The sequence below is a fragment of the Haplochromis burtoni genome, unplaced genomic scaffold (assembly GCF_018398535.1).
Source record: "Haplochromis burtoni strain Fernald_Lab_line unplaced genomic scaffold, NCSU_Asbu1 Contig_52, whole genome shotgun sequence".
Lineage (NCBI taxonomy): Eukaryota > Metazoa > Chordata > Actinopteri > Cichliformes > Cichlidae > Haplochromis > Haplochromis burtoni.
Genome location: NW_024582413.1, coordinates 1,383,483 through 1,404,230, shown reverse-complemented (window position 1 = coordinate 1,404,230; position 20,748 = coordinate 1,383,483). Strand labels below are relative to the sequence as shown.

Below are 20,748 nucleotides of genomic sequence, written 5' to 3'. Positions count from 1 at the left end.
GTAGCCTAAAGAGTCTCACAAAACAAACTGGTTTGAAGCTGCTACTAAATATTCAGAGGGGACACTCTACCTCGTGTGAGAACAGGGCTGCTTGATGCGGCCCATATGCTCAGTGAGGCCATAATGGCGCACAGCGGTCCTCACAGCTGACTCGGTTAGTCTTCTGCACCAGATGGAAGGTTTTGCGTTTACCCGGAGGGTCAATTAAATTAACAGCATGTAAACACATTTCTTAGCTCTGCTTGTGTTACAGTGTAAACTACATTTCATGTTTCAGGCAACTGTTCTGTTGCACAGAGGTTAAGATTAACGTGTTAGTTTAACCATCAAAGCATAGACGTATGTATTTGCTTGAACTTACTCTGGGTATTAACTCATGTCAAAAATGAATGTTTTATTGGTGCTTGTTTTGTCTGCATGTATATTTGAAAGTGAGGGCAAAGCAATGTGTTGCAAAACTCAAACTTGACTTTTAACAATAAACGTGGTTGACGTTAACTTTTTATTTTGATGGCACCACACAGTGAGGCTGTAAACCTTGTTAAAAAATGTTTTATTTCAATTTTACACAGACAAACACGTAAGGGGAGGCTGGAAATGTTTGGATTTTGCTAATTGTCTTCATCGGATGGTGGTTGGTCTGTCATGGCATTGTGCTTCTCCAGCTTAGCCATCAACTCTGAGAGGGGAAAAAGGTAAATTAAAACATGATTAATGGGTATTATTAAGTTGCACTGATTACAATACTATCTTATAACCTTGATTATACTTATTGCGTTCAAAGACAGCTGGAAAGCTGATGGCCGAGTAATCATTGCTGTTATACTTTGAAGCCATCGCATGCATAGTTGACGCATTTTTATGTAAATTCTCCACACCCCAGTGCGCAGTGACAAAAAGTAGGCAAACACACATCTGCATGGACTCCTTCACTCAAAGTCTAAAGCCAAAATTGATTTCACTCGTAACTGAGCGGACCCAAGGATGCAGAAAGGACAATCAAGACATTTAAAGAAGTCGTCTGTTTTATATAGATCTTGCCTACCTTTAGCAGGATTGAACACTCCGTGGGTTTGAGTATCGCACACATAACAGCGCTTGGACTTGCGGTAATGCTGAAGTGCACAAACCTCACAAAAGAAGTGCCTGCACCTGAGAGACATTAGACTTGTTAATATGTTTCCAAAAACAGGGAACAGCTTGGCAAGGAAAAAAATGACATTAAAGTCTTACTTTGTGACTACGGGATTCTTATAGGATTCCCGGCAGATGAAGCACTTGAAGGGCAAGTCTTCATCATCACTGCTTACTTCATAGTTCTCTTCATCTAAATAAAAATAAGACAGCGTTCAGGAAAAGATCGTTTACAGTAGGAACAAAAATGCAGTTCCTTCTCAACTCACCATTGGCTCCATATCGTCCCTCTTCCAGTTCCCTCTCAATCTGCCAGCCATGTTTGTAGTCTGATCTGTCGTGAAGAAACTTGCAGCTGTCTGATAGCAGGAGAGATGATCATGAGCAAGCTTTATTGAACGACCAGTATTTTCTTAAATGTCTCACACACACTACAAATTGCTCTAATCTATAGATAAATAGAATAAAAAACACAACTCAATCGCAATGAAAAAAGGTCTTAAGAAAAAATAAGGTTTTATGAAAACCACCCAAAAAAGTGTCTGCCAAAATTTTTCTTGTAAAGGCTTTGGCACAGTTGCAGTCACACTTGTGCCACCTAATGCATTTATACACGTAATAGTTTAATTTCCCACAAAACAAAAACAATACCCCAATAAAAACAAAGTTGTAAGGGAATTTGATATTATTGCCATTAACTTTTCCCTGATTTTCTGTTGTTTTTGTGAATTTTCCTTTTTGTCATAGTGACTTCTTTTAAACAAAATACTGCATGGTTTGACTTCCTGAAAAATCCAAATTCTTAAGTTCTCCCATTACATCACATGTTAAAAGTGTTTTCTCTTATAAACGCAGACCATTTGAAAGCAGTGAGTTTAATGTCATGTATAAGAAACCTGTTTGAGCTTTGTGACGTTTCATTATTGTGCTGGGAGCAAAGTCTAAAGATGCGCTGTGGTCATTAAGAGTATGACATGGTCAGCAACAATACTCATATATGCTGTGGCATTTAAACCAAACTCAACTTGTACTAAGGGACCCAAAGTGTGCCAAGAAACTGTTTCCCAACAATATTACACCAGCAGCAGCAGCATGAACTGTTGATACAAGACAAGATTCTTCTATCGTCCAGGTTAGAGTGAGCCTGTGTGAACTGTAGCTTGAGTTTTCTGTTCTTAGCTGTCACCAGTTCAACCCAGTGTGGTCTTCTGTTGCTGAACCTCCATCTGCATCAAGGTTTAACAGTTGTCCATTCAGAGATGCTCTTCTGCGTAATGTGTGGTCATTTAAATTGCTGTTGCCTTCCTATCAGCTCAAGCAGTTAGACCAATCTCTGATTTCTGCCATCAAAAAGGGAAGTTCACCTGGAGAACTGCAGCTCACCTAATATTGTGAACCAGTCTCTGTAAACCCTAAAGGTGGCTCTGTGGGAAAATTCCAGTGCATCCACATTTTCTGAAATACTCAAGATCAGCTTGTCTGGCACCGACAACAATGCCACATTTGAGTCACATAAACCAAATTGCCTGCTTCTATGTGGCTGAATAGATTTTTGAACCGACAAGCAGTTGAACAGATACACCTATTGAAGTGGCCAATGAGTGTATGTTGTTCTAACTAGTGGGAGGTTTTACTTACATTTGTCCCATTTAACACGTAACATTTAATCTGAGTTGTTTTTCTTCCTCAATAGATGGAGGGAAGTCATTAAAAAGACATTAAAATGAAAAGTGTTTGATTAATTATACAAAAGACATGTATTTTAAAATATCATACCCACCTCCAAAACCACAGAAACCAGTCTCCTTGTAGTCTTTGCAGATATCTGGCTGGTAGTCCCATCTGACTGTGGCTCGCAGGTGTTCAGGAGCCCTGATTGGTCCTTTTCTGTTAAAATGATTGAACTGAATTATACATATCAGTATTAACTAATTACATTTCAGAACTAAAAAAAAAAACCAAAACTGCATCAGTGATGATCATCAACCATGCACCATCATAGGAAAGTCTTGAGCAGATGGAGCATTATTTAATGTCTATTTCAAGCCCCTTAAAAAGCTCAAGATTTCCTTTGTCTTTGTGGTTTATTAGCAGTTTTAATGATACACACATCCACAAGAGAAGTGCATTTGGTGTTCTGTTTACTTTTATTTTTTTAATGACACAATGTGACTGTGATGGAATGGATAAGCCTCGCCTTAATGCTCACCTGACCATGCCAGAGGAGGCATTGCCCATAGTTGTGTCTTTAGGCTTGATGAATTTTTGGTAGTTGTTGATGCCACGATAGATTTTATCATCATCTTTACCTGTCAGTTCCTATTACAAGAGGAAAAAGAAGAACATTAGTTCAATATTTAGTTGAAACTACTGGATTTTTTTATTTTTTTTTATTTTAGCACTCAAGTCACAATTTGTGAATATGAACAGAACAGTTTTCCAACCAAGTCATTATGTGATAGGAGTTGTAGCCTTTTCTACAAGGCTTTAACATCTACTACCTCTTGGATTTTCTGACTCCTTTCAAAAATGGCCTGGGCATCTTTGTCTTTCTCTGTGTCCAGCTGATATGTAGCAGTTGCACCCATGTCCTCCGGTCCCTCTGGTTTCTTGTTTTTGGATAGGATTGGGAAAAAGATTTACATTAAACACTTATATGTGAGCACATCAATAAGTTTGCAAGAGTGTGGCTCTTAAGCAGTATACAGGACAGGGAACACACACACACACAAGGCAAATCAGAAGAGGCCAAATCAGCATGCATACAGATGAAACAACAAAAAGGTTGGATACCTTGGTCATTCATATCTCCTTTACTTTTAAAGGACAGCCTTTAAAAAGTCAGTATGATAGAAAAAGTCAACTCACCGCTGATCGTGTGGACTTGTAGGAAACAGTCATCTTCTTGTCTTCTTTCTCGTCTTCACTTTCACTGGATGATACAGCATCTCTCTCCACTTTCTTTGTCTGGACAAAAATCCCAAAACAAAAACAGTCACCTCTGTCTCATTTGAGGCTACTTTCATAGCAGTCTTGTCTGCAAATGTGTGTTTGCATGATTAGATTTATAAACTTTTTCAAAATATCAGGTTTGCAAGTGTATAAAAATATTTGTCCAAATTCTAAATGTAAAAAAAAAATCTATATATGCATTAACATAACACACTTTTAAATACTTTAGTACTCTTGTAAATCTAAATGCAGATTTAGACTTTTGCAAATCTAACTTTGTACCAGCTGATTCTGGATACATACTTGCCGTTTCCAGTGCACGAGGTACACAGTGATTAAGACAGAAAAAAACAATTCTCGACAAACACGTGTCAAAAAAATATAAATAATAATAAAAAAAGAATAATCCCCTAATTACCCTCTGAATCATTGGGTTGACGCGAGTTTCTTTCTTTTCTTTTCTCACAACGAGGGTCTGGTCCTCATCACTGTTTTCATCTGAAAAGGACATGAGTGAGATACATTTGGTGAAAAAAATCTAGTAACTTGCCCAATAACTGACAGCAGACTTGCAAAATCTTAGAATAATCTCGGAGTTAACTGGGAGGACAAAAAACAGCAGGCGCATCCAGTGTTCCAAATTCCGAGGAAACGTAAACGAGGCACGAATGTGAAATTTGTTTATAACAGGAACAAAATATGTGTCATCTGCGGTACTTTACATCGTTTCTCCGATTTTTGGAATCAGATATAGTAGTTTTGCCTCTTCCCGTGTTAATAACACAGTGGTTATCTGTAAAGGACTACGAGAACAGAAACAAGTAGTCGATCATTAAAAAGCTCGAGCGCTGTCGGCACCGGAAGTTCACTGGAATTTAAATGATCAGAAAGTAAGTTAAATAACAAACCTTTCTCGCTATCGCTTGCTTTTCTCTTTCGCCCAGAGAATTTCCTATTAGATTTTTTAAACAGAAAAGTGCAAGATCCCTCCCGAGGCTTCTCTGATTCCGCCATCTTGACTCTGTTTTGTAAATATCTGCTCTCGCCACAGCACCCTCTAGTGTCTAGGAGTCATCTCAAGTTAGTCCCTGTACTGGCCAAAAGGAGAATCACACCTGTCCATTTACTCAGGCATTGTGAAGTTAGATTTAAAAAGACAACAATGATACTTCAGTGAGAAAGTGGCTGCAATTTTTGCGAGCCAGTCAATCAAAGGTTGCTCAATGATATTTACCTATTTCATATTTAAAAATAATTCATGAGAATTTAAGTTATGTCTTGGAAATCTTTAGAACTCTATGAAGTGCTGTTATGTTTTTAGAGCTGTGCCAGAACACGTTCGTCTGCCAAAGGGGGATTTAGATACTTGTCAAAAAGTTATAATTATTTAAACTGTTTTAAATGACTATCAAATAAATTGCAAAAGTTTCTGACCAGGCACAAGGTAGGAGCTGCAGGAAGTAATTGGCTAAGTTACTCTTAGACAGTGACTTCCTTTATTTTTCCAGGTAAAAAGTCTAACTGATATTAAAAATATCTTTTTCAAAACATGTTTGGTCAAAGAGGGCTTTGGGGATTACAACAAACGTAAAAGAACAGTTCTATAAAGATATTTTAAGCAGCAAAAAAGGACTGGATTGATTATAATGCAGGACGCAGAGTAGCTACAATAACGCAGAGTCGAGATACTTGCAAAAAAGGTAATTTCTTTATTTTATATTTAGTCCTTTGAAAATTCTGTTGACCCCAGCCTACCTACCATTGGCAAGATATAACACATACAAACACATAAAAACATCAGCAATCACTTTTTTTGCCTGACACCGGAAGACAGGAAATTCAAGTATAATTCATGAATCTGTGATGAAAACGGGAAGATAGTTTTATTTTGAAAGTTTTAACCGGAATGTGCACTGATAAATACGTGTAACTTGGTTCTAGTCGCTTAGATCCCGTCCTCCTCCTCTTCCAGCAGTGACTGTAGCAGCATCCGTGACTCCCCGCAGAGGACGGCCGGTGTTTGTAGGACTCAGGGCCCGCGGAGGGAGAGGTCCTGGCCTGGGCACGAATTCCGAAGAGGCCCCGGGGCCGCCGCTGGATGGAGTCGGGCTGTATACAGACAGCAATGGCTATGGGTCTGACATCGAAAAAGGCGTCTGCTCGGAGCGTCTGCGTGGAGCGAAAAAACCTCATCACGGTCTGCAGGTATACATCACGACACCATCGACGTGCCGTATTTATCAGTAGGAGCCTGTCCTTGCAAGCTGTTCGGGTTATAATTTCACCAGTATGCTCATCATGAAGGTTTTTTTTCATCCAAGAATTCCACCCCTGCGTTCATTCCCAAAGTGAAACAATGGCAGCAACATAAATGGAAAATATTACCGAAAAAAGGGCCACATTTCGAGAAAGGCGAGGGTTAAGGAGGGGGCAGGTGCGTGTTCACCTTCACGTACCTTCTGTCATCACACCCAGTTTAATAGAAACAGTACACAGTAGACTACAGAAACCACTCAATTATCCAGGGTTTGTTTTTAAATGCTCGTTTACGGCTTGCAGGGCTTCTTCTTTCTTTCTTTCTTTGCTATGATGTTAATCTATTAATTCTGTCAGTCGTTTAAAAGTACAGTCCCCTGCGTGTTTGTTTCTATAGCAGGAAATGCACCTTCAAGTGATTCAAGTGATGAGTGTTGCAAAATCAATTGCAGAATAGGGATGAAGGGAAGATAAGACAGTCAGCAGCAGGTCTCCTCCTCCATCATGGTGAGCTTCAGTGCCTGAATTGGACAAGGGCATTTGGGGCAGTGCAAGGACTCCTCCCCACATCAGGGGCCCTCCATCCTTCTCCATCCAGCCTAGAGATGGCCTCTGACTGATTGGCTCTAATAAATCACTGTCTTCTGCAGTGAGGTTAGCTCTGTAAATGTGTGAGCTGACAGCTCACACAACGAGAGCTCTTCAGCTGCACAGTAAGTGCAGTTTTATACAATAATGTAACACCCTCCTGGTTCCAGTCTGCACATTATTACATCACGTGTGATATTTAGAGCTTTAACAGCTTCCATCCTTTTTGACCAGAGGCTCGAATTTGCATGCTTCCACGTGAGACCAATGTTTATATTCATATAGAAACAATAAATGTAGCAAGACTATTAAAAATAGCCCAGAAATCTTTTTTCTCTTTTCTCTTTTCTCAGCACTTCATGACCTCCTTGCATTAATTTTGTAACCTTTCAAATTAGGCACCCCTGATGTAAAAGTAACTCTGCTCATTTCACTGAAGGCTAATTAACTTTTGGACCATGTTATCACAAGTTCTCAGAGGCCTAGGTGCTTTTTTTCTCAAACGTCTTTTGCACAAATAATCATCGCATCCCAAAGATGGACAACCTAATACTGTACAAGTCTAGAAAAATGCCACAAATATCCACATCTCAGTTGTTTTTTTGCCTTAAAATAACTTGAACTACCCATTTTGTAAAAATATGTTGCTGATTATTTTCCTTTCTCTGACATAACTAGGTTATAGTGACCTTATCCTACTTTTGGAGTATTAGTTAATTATGTGATACCCACAGAGACTGGCAGGAAAATGCTGCTTTGATCATGTTGTTGTGCTCTCATAAAATTTACTACTCCTCATCTTGAATTGCAAATTGACTATAATCATAAAAAGTGTTTATAAAAGTGGCATCATGCGTCTGAGCTCTGCTGTATTTCTTGTAATTTATTGCACCGTAGTGCTAGAAACCACCAATCAAAACAGAAAAGGACTCCAACATGGACTCACAGTCAAGCATTTTTATTCCAGTACCTTTATATCGAAGGTCCTGCCTGCGTTTTAGTGGCATGTACAGTGAGGCAAAAACACACAACATCACAGAGAGCATGCATGCAAAGAAAGAAAAGTTCTCACAGTGGACACAGACAAGGATTAGCAGGGACACAAAAACACCTTTGTTTTCAGTTTCTCCTGACCGTGCTAAGACAGATTTAATCATTTAAACGTTTTAAAGACAAACAAACTGGACAAGACAGAAATAAATCTCAAACAGCTTTCCATCAGTAATGCTTACTACAACAACTTTTTTCCATTTTCTAATGAACAACATGACATTGATTAGGTTCACTTCGAGGGCAGTTTCTTCTTGGCATGTCCAAGTTGCTGCCCGATCTCCCTGCTCATGGTGTTTTGGACCTTTTTCATGTTGTTCAGGTCAGAGCTGATTCACAGGCTGCTCGCTGATCGGATAATGAGGAGAGAGCCTGAATCAGCACCGTCCCTCTGGCTGTGCATTAGTGCAGGCAGGGCATCGTGTTGCACGATTCAGGATCCAGGCTCTGTCGCGGTTGTTGAGATGCAGCCATTCCCACAGCTGAGTTCGTGACATTAGTGCTTAATTAGTTCACCAGGCCAAGCTATTATTTACCCTAAGTGTGTGTGTGTGCATTTACTGCATATATAAAGTCTGCCCTCTTTTTTTTCTTACTGCAACATCATACATGTTTAACATACAGTCAGCACACACAAAGATTAACATTTCTACTCCCAACAATTCCTTTAATGTGTTGGCATCAAAGTCCCGGTTAAAAGTGTGTACACTTGATCTGGCATGATGTGGGTCACGAGTACCAGCCACAGAAATCTGACTGATCTTTGCTCAGTGTTTCAGTGTCAAACCTAACAGACCAATCCTATTTTAATGAGACGTGCTGTATCTACAGAGAAAAGAATGGACAAAAAAAGAATAACAACAGAGAAAAATAATAAGAGATGGCTATTCTAAATAGTAAGTAAGAAGAATGCTCCTTCTTTTTAGGTTAGGGGGACTTTTGAATTGCCAGACATCCCAAAAAGTATCTGAAAACCCAAAAAATCTTTTTAGGGCTACGTAGAGACTTGATATTTATGACATCCACAGTGGTATCAGTATCGTACTGAGCTGGACTGTTGTCAATAGCAACAGGGTTCATCTAAATGTGGCTTTTTGCAGCGAGTGGAGGACATTCGTGCAACTCTCGGATTAGCGTTGTTTATCTGAGCTCAGTTTGACAAAATGTTTGGGGATCAGAAGAAGGAAACCAACCGGCTTGTGTTGGTTTGTCTTTAAGGGCGCTTTCCATCCGTTAATGTTTAAAATTGAATGTTTTGCTGCTTTTTTTAGTCTGGCTAAGAGCTCTCTTGCTGCGGTCCGTGACAGGAGAAACGGTGCTACTGTAGACATGGTGAACCTGAGAAAAAAATAGATAAGATGAGTGAGACAAGTCTGATGTGAAGAGGTATCCATGCAGCCGCTTCCTGTAAACAAAGAGAGCTGGGAGAGAGGCAAGAAGGGAGGGCGATGTGCTGCATGTTGGCTGAGCTCTGAGGCCTTCTGGGGCGTGGCTCAAGAGAAGAGAATAAAATGTTCTGAACTGTAGTAAAGCACGCCTGTTAGACGTGCATCGGCAAGAGAGTCAACGAATATTTGAATCTACGTGTGCAGATGGAGTAACACTAATTTTAATCGTTCAGCTTCCGTGCAGCCTTCTTTTGCATTTTTCTTGATTTCCGATCCTACGCTTTTTTCTTTTCTTTTTTAATTTTTACCTTTTTTTACCAACACCGTCAAGTATTTGAAATTACAGCAGAAATGTCTAGAAGTTTGGCTGAACACTTGGACACCACTCATCAGCTGATCTGTCTACACTCTCACTGTTAACTTCTCCTGTTATTCCTCATTTTTACCCCTCTGTCATACTCTAATATCTGATTCACACTCTCTGTGCTTCTCAACACCCTCACTGTCCGTCGTACGCCGTGATCCCTCTACACCTCCTCTGACCATGAAACACTTCCTGGACACTTGGTCACAGAGGGGATCGGTGAGAGAGAGACACACACCCTGCTGTAGTTGTTTTTTTTGTGTGTGTGGTTTTTGTTTTACTTTTTTTTTTTTTTTTTTTTTTGTCATTGAGGATTTGGCCCAAATTGTGATTTGAAATATTCTTCAGAGCACAAAGCCTTTTCTTTTTCATGCCAGTCCAGTGCAGGACGCCTCCCCCGACAGTCCACGATGATAAACACAGCACTGGCTGGGGTTGTGCAATGCTTCGGCCAGTGAGGAGTTCACCTGTGTCATCTGATCCTGCTGGTTATGCCAAGGCTAGAAGACAGAGACAGAAATAAGAAGACAGAGAAAGTAGTCAGGGAAATGCATGTGAGGGAAAATAAATAAAAATGAAAGTCGAGAAAGTTAATGTGAAGCTTTGTGTTTTTAGGTTAGACATCTTTGCTGATGAACGCAGTTTTGGTTATCCCGTGTCGTGCTGCGGATCAAACGCAAGTTTGTAAGTACAGTAGAGGGGTGAGAAAGGAGAACAAGAGGGCATTTAACAAGAGTTGAGAGTGTGCTTGGCATTGATCCAGGCTGAGTGAGAGGTTGCACAAAAGAAGCTTGTCAGAAAGCCCTGCAGTTGTTTTTCAGTGTCAAATCGTACCAAGAACATGTTGCTATTCCACTCCATCCATTTGCATTTGAGGCACGCCAGAGATTCCCCTTCAGATCAAAGGACTTCAGTTAATTTACAATCATCTGTTATAATATTCCTGTTAAGATAACGTTGCTCTCACATTATTAGGTTTTTTGCAGCTGTTGATATTTTGTTTTTATGATTTTAAATGCTGTAACTTTTGCTAACAAGAAGCTGTTACATGTTGGGTTTGACATCAAATGTTGGGTTTCCATGGCATCTAGGCTCTGCACAGTGAGAAAAGATTTGATGTAATGCATTTTTCTGACTTGGAAGCATCACAAAGAGGAATTGTACTGTGAATTTGGGATGAATACGATTTACTGTCCACTCATTATCTCATATTTCTGACAGATTAGTGCATTTCTAATTTTCTAACTTTTCTTCCTGATGGGATCCCTTTAGACAACATCAGGTAGTATGTAGCCGATTATTTTGTGAAGCTAAATCGTAGCTATCACCCCCGGTCCCAACACACAATATTTGTGCTTATTTCGCAATACCCACCAAGTGGATTTTTTTTATTCAGCAAAAGCAGTTTTAGCTGCCCAGCTGAAATAGAGAACACACTTGAAGAGATTCAGCCTAACATTCTGGATTTCTGGATCTATTATCCATTAATCTGCTGATCTACATGGTTTTTCAAACATTTTATCAGACAAAATTCAGATGCCACTAACCTGTTTCTTTGATAAATCCAAAGTGACCTGACAAAGTCAAGGCTCGAAAAGTAAATTTAATCCAGTTTTTGCTCTCAGTGCCGATTCCGTCGTGTTATCCATACGTCCTCTCTGATGATTCTTATTTTGAGTCAGTCCCCCCACCCCGTGATGCCGTCTTCTCTCATCTAGAGCGTCTTGCGTTTGGGGAAGATGGCTTTCCGGAAAGAGGTGCTGGTGGTACCTCTGCTGAAGGACGCACTGCCCAGCGAGATCTTGGTTTTCCCACTGGTGATAGTGGAGGAGCCCAGAGATGTTGTGCTCCTGCCCCGGGTGATGGAAGAATTCCCCATGGCAAGCTTGGTCTTCCCCCTCTTTATTGTGGTGTTGCCCAGGGTTAAGGCTGTCTTCCCCTCCGTGAAGCTGGTGTTGCCCATTGAGGAGAAGCTTGTCTTCCTGACCCAGATTCGACGGCAGGGTTCGGGACTCACTAGACGCAAAGCATCGCACACTCATGCAGCACTCTATGCTCTGCAAGCCCTCGGGAGTAATAGTAACATCAGCTACAATCCAGAGTGGACCAGAATGCTAAGCGTGGATAGTGCGACCCCCGTGTCGCATAATGCCTTCGTTGAGCTCTTCAACGTGGGCTTTGGAAGGCCACATACCACCCATGTGTCCCTGTGAATGGACAGAGGCAGCCGTAGGTGGCCACAGCCTATCTGGGGGGACTGGGACAGTAAAGCGATTGTCCCAGCGCCACGACGACACCGGACGGTTGAAGGAGACATTGTTGCAAAGAGGACAGTCTGTGGTGACATCACTTTCTTCTGAGCCATTGTTCCCTATAGCCTGTGATTGTAAGATGTTCCCTTTGTGTACAACTGTATGCACCATATGTGAAATGAGTTGTACCGTGTTGTTTTAAAGGAAAGGGACGCTGAATGTGCTCATGTTCTCCATATGTATGTGAAGCTTTGATTGCACCTCTTCTGGATTTGTGCCGTCCCTCCGTTTGGAATATGGGTGTGGTTCCTTCAGTTGGTGTTTATTATCCATCTGAAATCTTGCTGAACTTTTTGAACTCGTGCAAAGTTTTTATTTTCCTCCCCTTTAATGTGTTACAGATCTTGAAATGTCTACATACAAAACAGTCAAGCTCATCAGTGTTTAGACATGTTACTTTTATAAGCACTGTTACATCGATCAACCTTTACAGTCTTGGGGGTGAAAACTGGATTTGCAGTGTGGGAGCTTAGTTATGGAAATGTGAAGTATCAGTCAGTCTTATCAGCAGGAAAAATACCACATTCAAACCAACGATGCGGACGTGTTGATGCACAACATACAGGAGAAAAGTGCTGATGAAGAGCACAAACATACTCTTCTGTCTCCACATACATCACACACATCCCCTCCCTGCCAAGTCAACACACCATAAATCGTCATTTCATCAATGTCACATTTGCATAACATGCTCAGCACTACTTTGGGAATGGGACGGCTCGCTTTTGATTGCGAACCTATTAGATCTGCAGGTCATTATCATTTTTTTTATACACATCATAGACATAGCAGCTCTTTTTATTGATTTGGAATCACTACTGACCTTCTAAAACAGACCATATAGATATATCCATGGGTTTTTAAGTATGTGCAGGATTCAAGTGTGAAAATCCCAGTAGATGTTGCTATGCGTTTCTTTGCCCCTGACGAGAGTGGTTTTGAACACAGACACAGACTTGGTCCCATGGGTGCAGGTCAGGGTGGTGAGAGAGCTTGTAGTCTCTCCTCGTGAAACAGAGGTATTGCCCACTGCTATGCTGGTTTTGCCCAAAATTGTGGTGGTTCTGCTCCAGGAGATCGAGTATTTACCCCAGGAGATGGTGTACTTATTCCTCAGGATAGAAACCCTCCCTTTGGTGAAGGAGGTTTTGCTTGACGAAAATGTAGTTTTCCACTCATTGTTAGAGTCTTTTTTGGACTGCTTGGCTGCTTTGGGTGTCTTAGCCCTGGCTTCGGGGGTCCTTTCCATTTAGGTGTTCCTCCGCTTGGACGTCAAGGCTTTACGGAAGGAGGTGGTAGTGGTTCCCCGGCTGAAGCTGGCCCGTCCCAGAGCCACAGTCGTCTTTTGCCTTTGGATGGTGGAATCTCCCATGGAGGTGGTGGTCACTCCCCTGAAGATGGAGGAGTTGCCTAAGGAGACTGTAGTCTTTCCCCTGGCTATGGAGGTGTTTCCCACTGCCAGGGCAGTCTTGCCCTCTGTGATGCTAGTGTTGCCCATCGAAGCCAAGGCAGCCCGCCCGAGCCTGTGCCTGGATGCCCGCTCCTAACATGCACGCTGCATAGCGTTCCTTCTGTGGTGCAGCCGGTGGGGTGAGCATGTGAGGTCAAAAGCCAAGCTAAAGCTCCAGCAGCTGCCCTAAATAGATCACACCACAATGTATAGATAAGGGGGAGGGAATTATTTGATCATTCTTTCATGCTCGTCGGTCCCTCAGAGAGACAAGACCCAAAGGGACCTGGAAGCACAGCACGCACAAAGGCTGTAAAGACAGGGAGTTAATTGTATTGTTTTCATGATAACACTGCCAAAGCACTGAAGGGGTACATTGTGCAGTACACAAGACAATTGGGGTGACCTCAGTATGATAAGATGGCGTAGTTCCCAAAAAAAGAAGAAAAAAAATCCTCTCAGCTGTTGTTCAAATACAGTAGTACATTTGTCTGCTTGGTTACAGTACACAACTGCATTTCATGTGCAGCACAGCCAACTAAGAGTCCAAACCCCTCACACATTCCATCAAAGTGTGCAGTATTTGTCTAATTTTTCTTTCTCGGTGCACTTCTATTTCAGATTCTCCGTAAAGACTCTCCTCGAAAAGTACACAGCAGAGCCCATAGATGACTCATCTGAGGAGTTTATCAACTTTGCTGCCATTTTAGAGCACATCCTCAGCCACCGCTTCAAAGGTAACACTGCAGGTAACATACAGGAAAGATGGACAAAGTTAATATGACTTTCATTGTGAAACAGTCGAAATATATTTGAAATAAAAATGCAGCAGGCATTCTCGTCAAAAAGCCATAAAATGGGTGCGATTACACAGTCAGCTGGATTGTTGCTGTGGGTGCATATTTTAGTTTCACTTGCTGTCAGAACACAAATGATTGATTGGTGTGTTTTAATATTAAACCAGGTTCTGGCAGCTGGTTCAGCTCAGATGGACAGCGCAGCTTCTGGGAATACATCCGGCTGGCGTGCAGCAAGGTGCAGAACAACTGCATCGCCAGCATCGAAAACATAGAGAACATCAGCACATCACGAGCCAAGGCAAGGAGATTTGTATGCACTCTAGTGTGTGTGCGTGTCTGTTTGTGTGCGGATGAGTGTGAGAAAAGGTCCTCTGTTCCCACTCGCTAATACGTCGTCCTACAGGGCCGGGCGTGGATTCGAGTGGCGCTGATGGAGAAACGTCTCTCTGAATATGTGTCCACTGCTCTCAGAGACACAAGAACAACAAGGTTTGACTGGATTCTTAATTTAAACTAAATCTTTGGTTTAAAATGATCCCCAGTCCTGTTTTCCTTCACTTCACATTCAGCGTCTCAATACGAAACATCGCTTCTATATACAGGGTTTTACTCCTATGAAAATGAACGTAAATACTCAGTATGATAACTAGAAATTCGGAAGTGATAATCACCTCTTTACTTGGCAGGAGGTTCTATGATGATGGTGCCATTATGTTGAGAGAGGAGGCCACAGTGCTGACTGGCATGCTGATTGGACTGAGTGCCATTGACTTCAGGTGAGGTGGAGCTGTGACACAGAACACAATATATTTTGAAAGAAGCACAGACACCAGCCCAGGCATTTTAAAATCAATATGGTATTACGTGGAATGCGGTAAGCTATCATAAAGTGGAGCTATTATCCTTTCATTATGCTTTTTCCTTATTTTCTGTAAAATATAATGCCCTGCAAAAGTCCTAAGGTACCTCTCATCACTTTATATTTTTCCAGGAAAACAGGAAATAGGTGGAAGCACATGGAATTAGAGGATATAAGGCAAAAACCGAGTTTGTACAATTCTAACAGGCTTGAAAGTCACATTGACTTTCAAGCCTGTTGTGACCACTTTTATTTTTTTTTATTTATAGCCTGGACTCTCTTAGCCAAGCTTTCTTGTCATTTCTTTAAGTAGTCCTCAGGAGTAGTTCTCCAGGCTTCTTAAAGGACATTCTTTTTTGGATGTTGGCTGCCTTTTGATGATGACCCCTCACGTCTTCAGTAAGGTTGAGGTCCAGGCTCTGTTGAGGCCATGGCTGATAGTGTTCCATTGTGTGTTTTCTATCCAAGTATGCTTTTACAGCATTGGTTTTGCGTTTGGAATAATTGTCGTCCTGAAAAATGAAACTATTGCCAATCAGATGGTGTTGCATGATGGATTAAAATCTCTTGGTACTTTTCTGCGTACATAATGTTTTGACAAGATCCCAAACGCCACTGGATGAAATGCAGGATGGTTTACTGATAAGAATGACTTCTTGACAGCCACTCTTCCACTGAGACCATTTCTTGTGAGACTGAACAGTAGATGGATCAGCTGGAGCGCAAGATGTATCTCTCATGCTCGTTGTCAAGTCTTTGCTGGATGTTTTTTTTAACTATTTCTTATGGGCTTGACTTATAGATACTTGTTGATAATTTGTCAAGTTTCTATAATTTTGAAGGACACGCTGCACTCCCACCATGCTGAGATATACCAAGTGTTTAGCCAATAGCTCTTTGGGAATCACCTTGTTGGTGCAAAAATAAAACTGTGTTGTCTGTGGGATTTTTTTTTATATATTCAACTAAATAAACCGGAACAAATGATGTGTTTTTGCAGCAGTCTGAGTAACAAAGTGCCTAAAGATACTATTTTAAAACCAGTTCTTTGCTAAGTTGTCTGTTATGTGTGGATACAACACTTCTTTGTATTAAGTAATTAAGTAAACACTAAACACAACTTAACAAAGAGTCTTTGAACTCTCAACAAAAATTATTTGAAAGACCTTCAGAAAGCCTGAAAAACTTCTGCACAAGAACACTTTAAAAAATCCAAAAAGTCTGGCTTCTTGGAAGTAAAATGTAAATGAATGAAGTGTTGCTCAAAGCCTTTGCACAGCAATATATATATACTGATACAGTGGTGAATACTAATACTAATCATGGCCAAAGTTTCAAATAAATAGGTCAGCTTTTGAACCAATAAATCGTTTTAAATGTTTGCTGTCAGACAATTTTTTTTGCCTTAGTGTTTCATCTACATGCCTTTAATGTTGTGATCTAATTAACATTGTTCTGGGATGGGAGCAAATTAAATTGGCCAAATTGTCTCAAGGGAGAGTAGCTAAAACAGCTTATTTTCAACAGTAAATAAAAGGTTACTACTGTAGCAGAGTCCAAGAATAATCCTACTTAGGTGAAAATGAGCATATAGGCCCCCTTTGTGTATCTTACCTTGTGTATGTCATCTTTTTAGATCTGCTATATAATTTTTTTTAAGCCCAGTATTTATAGTGGGCTTAAAGCTGTCATCTGAATCTGAGCATAGTACCTACTAATGCATAAAATTTTCCAGTAGTGTAGGCATGTTTATTAATGGATAATGTACACAGCACTTTCCATTTCTTTTTCTTTTTTATTTCTTTCCGTGTAGTTTTTGCCTGAAGGGCGAGACTCTGGATGGGAAATCCTCGGCTGTGATTGATTATACGCCCTACCTGAAGTTCACTCAGAGGTGAGCGCTCATCATGCCACTTCTAACAATGCATGCATGCATGCACAGGAATGGGGTCACATTAATACTCCAGCCTCTCTCTTGTTTAGCTATGACTACCTTAGTGATGAGGAGGACCGGCGCAGTGTTGACAGCAGTAACAGCGAGGAGAGCGTCCCTGAGCATCCCTACATCCCTCTGGTGACAGACGAGGAGAGCTGGAGCAACAAGTGTCGCAAGATGGAACAAAGATTTAAGATTGTCTACGCTCAGAAGGTGACCCATAACAACATTACATATCTGATCATTGCTATGAGCATCGGCAAAGAATTACCTGCCTCATTCAATATGTGTTATTCAGGGTTATCTAGAGGAGCTGGTGCGCCTGCGGGAGTCACAGCTGAAGAACGTAGAGACGGAGAACAAGCGTCTGAGAGCCAAGGTGGAGGAGCTGACAGTGCAGAGCCAACAGGAGAAGAAGGAGCTGGAAGCCATTGTGCTGGAGCTGCAGGCACAACTGTGAGTTAGCACATACAAGCTTGGCGTTACATTTGTTCGTTTGCTCTTTCTCGCACACAGATTTCCATTATGCAGTGTATTTACATGTTGGGCCAAGTTTAAAAGGGGAGCTAAAACTATTGTTTTAATGTAACCTCACAGCTTGGGACAGTTAGATTCTGACTTTTAGTTGACTTAACAACTTTGCTTCTGCTTAGAAGAATAAAAGACACTATTACACTGGCTTCTGACGCTGTCCTCATGAAGAGACTGCAAAGGTTTATGTCTGTAATGCTTTTAATATATTTAAATGTTGTAGATATAATATAAAGATACACAACCTGACAAAAAACCTGCTTCTTTCAATCCCCAGTTTTCTACAATTCTCACTGATCTTGTTGATGTCTGTTAGTTTTGAGGGTCTGTTGTAAAATCTGAGGATGATTCTGGATGTTCAGCAACACCAGGGTCTGTATTTAACTGACAGCTGTTTTAAAGACTACTATGTCAAACTATGGATGCTTTTGCTTGCTGCTTCTGTCTTTGATGTTCAGGCTCATATATTTGTCTACTAAAACTAAGAGTTTTTGGAATTTAATAATTTTACTCTTTGCTGCATTCAGCTCTGCCCTCATGCCCTGTGACTCCTCCCACCTGGCTAAAGATCTCTCCATCCCACTCATCAACCAGTGGTCAACCATCACAAACAACCAACGTGATGTCAAACTCTTCCGCAGGTGAGCTTAAATAAACAGCACAGCTCTTTTTAAAAAAAAAACAAAAAACATATTGTAATACATGCTCATCCAGACATGTTTGTGTCTTGGTGATATTCTGTGAAAACTAGGAGGAGCTTCCACAGCTTGGAGCAGCTTTCCGCTGAAGTCAGTCTGAACTCCGACTCTCAGAAGACTGATGGGAGGCAGAATGGCGACGCTGCCTGGACCTCTGCAGGTAATAATGTTTGTTGTAGAGCATTTTAATGTTACTCTAGTGATGATATTATCTTTCTGTTTTTGTAGACAGTATTTACTGTTAAGTAAAATGCAATTTTATGCAGTGGCAGAGTCGATTTTTATTAGCTGCTTTTATACTTAACAAAGTAACCATAATCCTGCTCCGTCCTCTCTGCACAGCTACATAAAAGCCTTTCAGAAGCAGCCACCCATACACATGGACATACATATTCATAACAAATGCAAGCTTGACGCCCATTTATAATGCCTCATGTGGGCAGCTTAAACTATGCATGATCACAAGTTGAATTTTATTGTATTCTCCATGTTATGTTCCTGCAGGAAAAGATAACACTCCTTCCATGCTGGGTCTGTGCGGCTCTTTGGCCTCTTTACCGAGCTCGAAGTCTCTGGCAAGCCTCAAGTCCAGTGAGTGTTTAGTCAACATCAGCACTGAACCCAGCCCTGCGCTCTCTCCCAGCTAGGAGCTTCAAGACCAACAACAGCCGAGATTGAACCCCAGCCTGTCTGCCTTGCTGCGTTGACCATGTCCAAACACCCTACCAAAACCCTGCTCTCATCTTATAGCCACCTCTATGGGATAACAACAGGATCTTATGACACCACATCTGGATTTTTGTATATGAGAGTGAAGTTGTCATGAAGCTAAAAGAGTCTCCCTCTTTTGGTTGTTTCCTTTCCCCTCACCTTATCTTTTCTTCATATCCCTCTTTGTATCTGTCAATCCCTTCATCTGAAATCATGCAATGCCTCCGAGAACACTTGTCAGACATTTTCCAAAGCATCCAGTCGCATCTAAATTTTCCCATCTTGCTCTTTATTTGAAAATCGGTATTCTTCTCATGGTATTCTCTGTGTATTTGTGCACCTTTGGCCATTTTTATTCCATTTTAAGTGTAACCAAGACAGCACTAGCAGCTCTTTGGATGCAGAGACAGATGTGATGATCATTTTAAGACATGCAGATTATCCATATAAAGTCAGAGGGTGGGTGGTTAAACAGGCTGCCCTTATGGTGTCATAGCATCGAGACGTATGCTCTGTGTGACTGAACGATATTAGGGTCTGTCACCCTTGAAAGTGCTTATCATTCCTGCCTGGCTAATCAAACAACACAAACATTTTCAGTAGGTTTAAATGTGTGCAGCTATTTATCGATTCTTTTAAGTCTTAAAGTACCACATATGTTCATTTATCATCTCCATCAGTATGTTCTTTTTACACGTATGCAGTACGTTTACATTTTGTGTTGCAATAAATTGCCTTTTTCCATGAAGTGTGTCTTTTAGTGTGTCTTAGAAGGAACAGTGGCAAAAGCAATGTAGATGTTAAGTAGGGAGTTGCATTGCTGTGGCTCCATCTGCTGGTTAAATATATTATATGAATATCATATAACTTCTAAGCCTTTGGGTTCTGCAACAAATTAGAGTACTTGCATTTTCCCACAAAATGAAAAAAACAGACTTTACTTCCTCTAAACGGATCAAAACATCTTTTTAAAAATTCCAGCTTTGACATAATAACCTGCAAGAATTATTCTGCTGATGAGTGTTTGATAGAAAGGCTGAAACTTTACCAACTTTATAGTCAGTATTTCATGGCTGATGTAAGAAACAGTAGTAAAAGAATTCCTGGAGTTGATAACTCATGATAGACAGATCTGACTAGTCTATGCTGATCGTGGGCGTCCTGACATGCTTTGTCCTCACCAAAGCTTTTTTAGTTTTTTCAGAGGGCACCACAATCCTCCAGCAGTCACTCTGTGAAAAATTCTATCTACGTCACTGAAATATGGAGTTGTCAAACAGCTACACACCCAGTGATTAATTTGTCTATGTTATTTTCCCTGACGCAATAATTCAACATTACAAGCATAATCCTCATCAGTTCACAGGAACCTCTCAGCCCTTCAGCAAGCTTCCTGTGCTTTTGTTATGCTGCCAGGACATATTGCTGGGAACAAACAACGCCTGCAGGGACTTTTTAAGTAGCTCATTAACTTAATGTTAAGGTCTTTAAAAATATATTATTATAATTTGCATCTATGTAGCATAAATAAAAACGTGTTCATATCATTTGTTTAGTCTGTAGATGCTCCCATTTGGCACATCAAAGTCATACTGAATAGTGCAGATGTTCCTCTATGATTAACTGCATTCCACAAGAAATTATACATTTTAATTATAACTCTGGCAGGAATTATGGATTATTTCAACTATATTTTGTGGTTATGATAGAATAAAAATG

At 40.8% G+C, this 20,748-nt stretch overlaps 2 protein-coding genes and 1 long non-coding RNA gene across 4 annotated transcripts; 1 reads left to right on the top strand and 2 right to left on the bottom strand.

Annotated features, from left to right (window-relative positions):
• Window positions 1-541: 541 nt before the first annotated feature.
• rnf113a (ring finger protein 113A) lies at window positions 542-5,176 on the bottom strand. The gene is made up of 10 exons (XM_005921828.3): window positions 4,995-5,176; window positions 4,505-4,584; window positions 4,003-4,101; window positions 3,636-3,743; window positions 3,344-3,453; window positions 2,915-3,021; window positions 1,404-1,493; window positions 1,234-1,327; window positions 1,046-1,152; window positions 542-679 (listed from the first exon to the last, which is right to left on the bottom strand). Exons 1-10 carry the CDS (start codon window positions 5,098-5,100, stop codon window positions 612-614), a joined length of 969 nt encoding a protein of 322 aa, XP_005921890.1. The 5' UTR covers window positions 5,101-5,176; the 3' UTR covers window positions 542-611.
• Window positions 5,177-6,005: 829 nt separating this feature from the next.
• Window positions 6,006-19,777, top strand: rundc3aa (RUN domain containing 3Aa). Of its 2 annotated transcripts, none has more exons than XM_005921836.3 (11): window positions 6,006-6,291; window positions 14,116-14,231; window positions 14,459-14,592; window positions 14,698-14,783; window positions 14,981-15,070; window positions 16,967-17,047; window positions 17,137-17,302; window positions 17,388-17,545; window positions 18,148-18,261; window positions 18,372-18,478; window positions 18,823-19,777. In XM_005921836.3, the coding sequence occupies exons 1-11, from the start codon at window positions 6,185-6,187 to the stop codon at window positions 18,963-18,965; spliced, it is 1,302 nt and encodes a 433-aa protein (XP_005921898.1). In that variant the 5' UTR covers window positions 6,006-6,184; the 3' UTR covers window positions 18,966-19,777. The 2 variants fall into 2 exon arrangements, with proteins under 2 accessions (XP_005921898.1, XP_005921897.1); XM_005921835.3 differs by having other exon boundaries at window positions 14,116-14,243.
• On the bottom strand, window positions 7,868-13,840 carry LOC102290992. The gene is made up of 2 exons (XR_315766.3): window positions 12,868-13,840; window positions 7,868-10,232 (listed from the first exon to the last, which is right to left on the bottom strand). It is a non-coding gene; the product is annotated as an uncharacterized LOC102290992 (long non-coding RNA).
• Window positions 19,778-20,748: the final 971 nt, after the last annotated feature.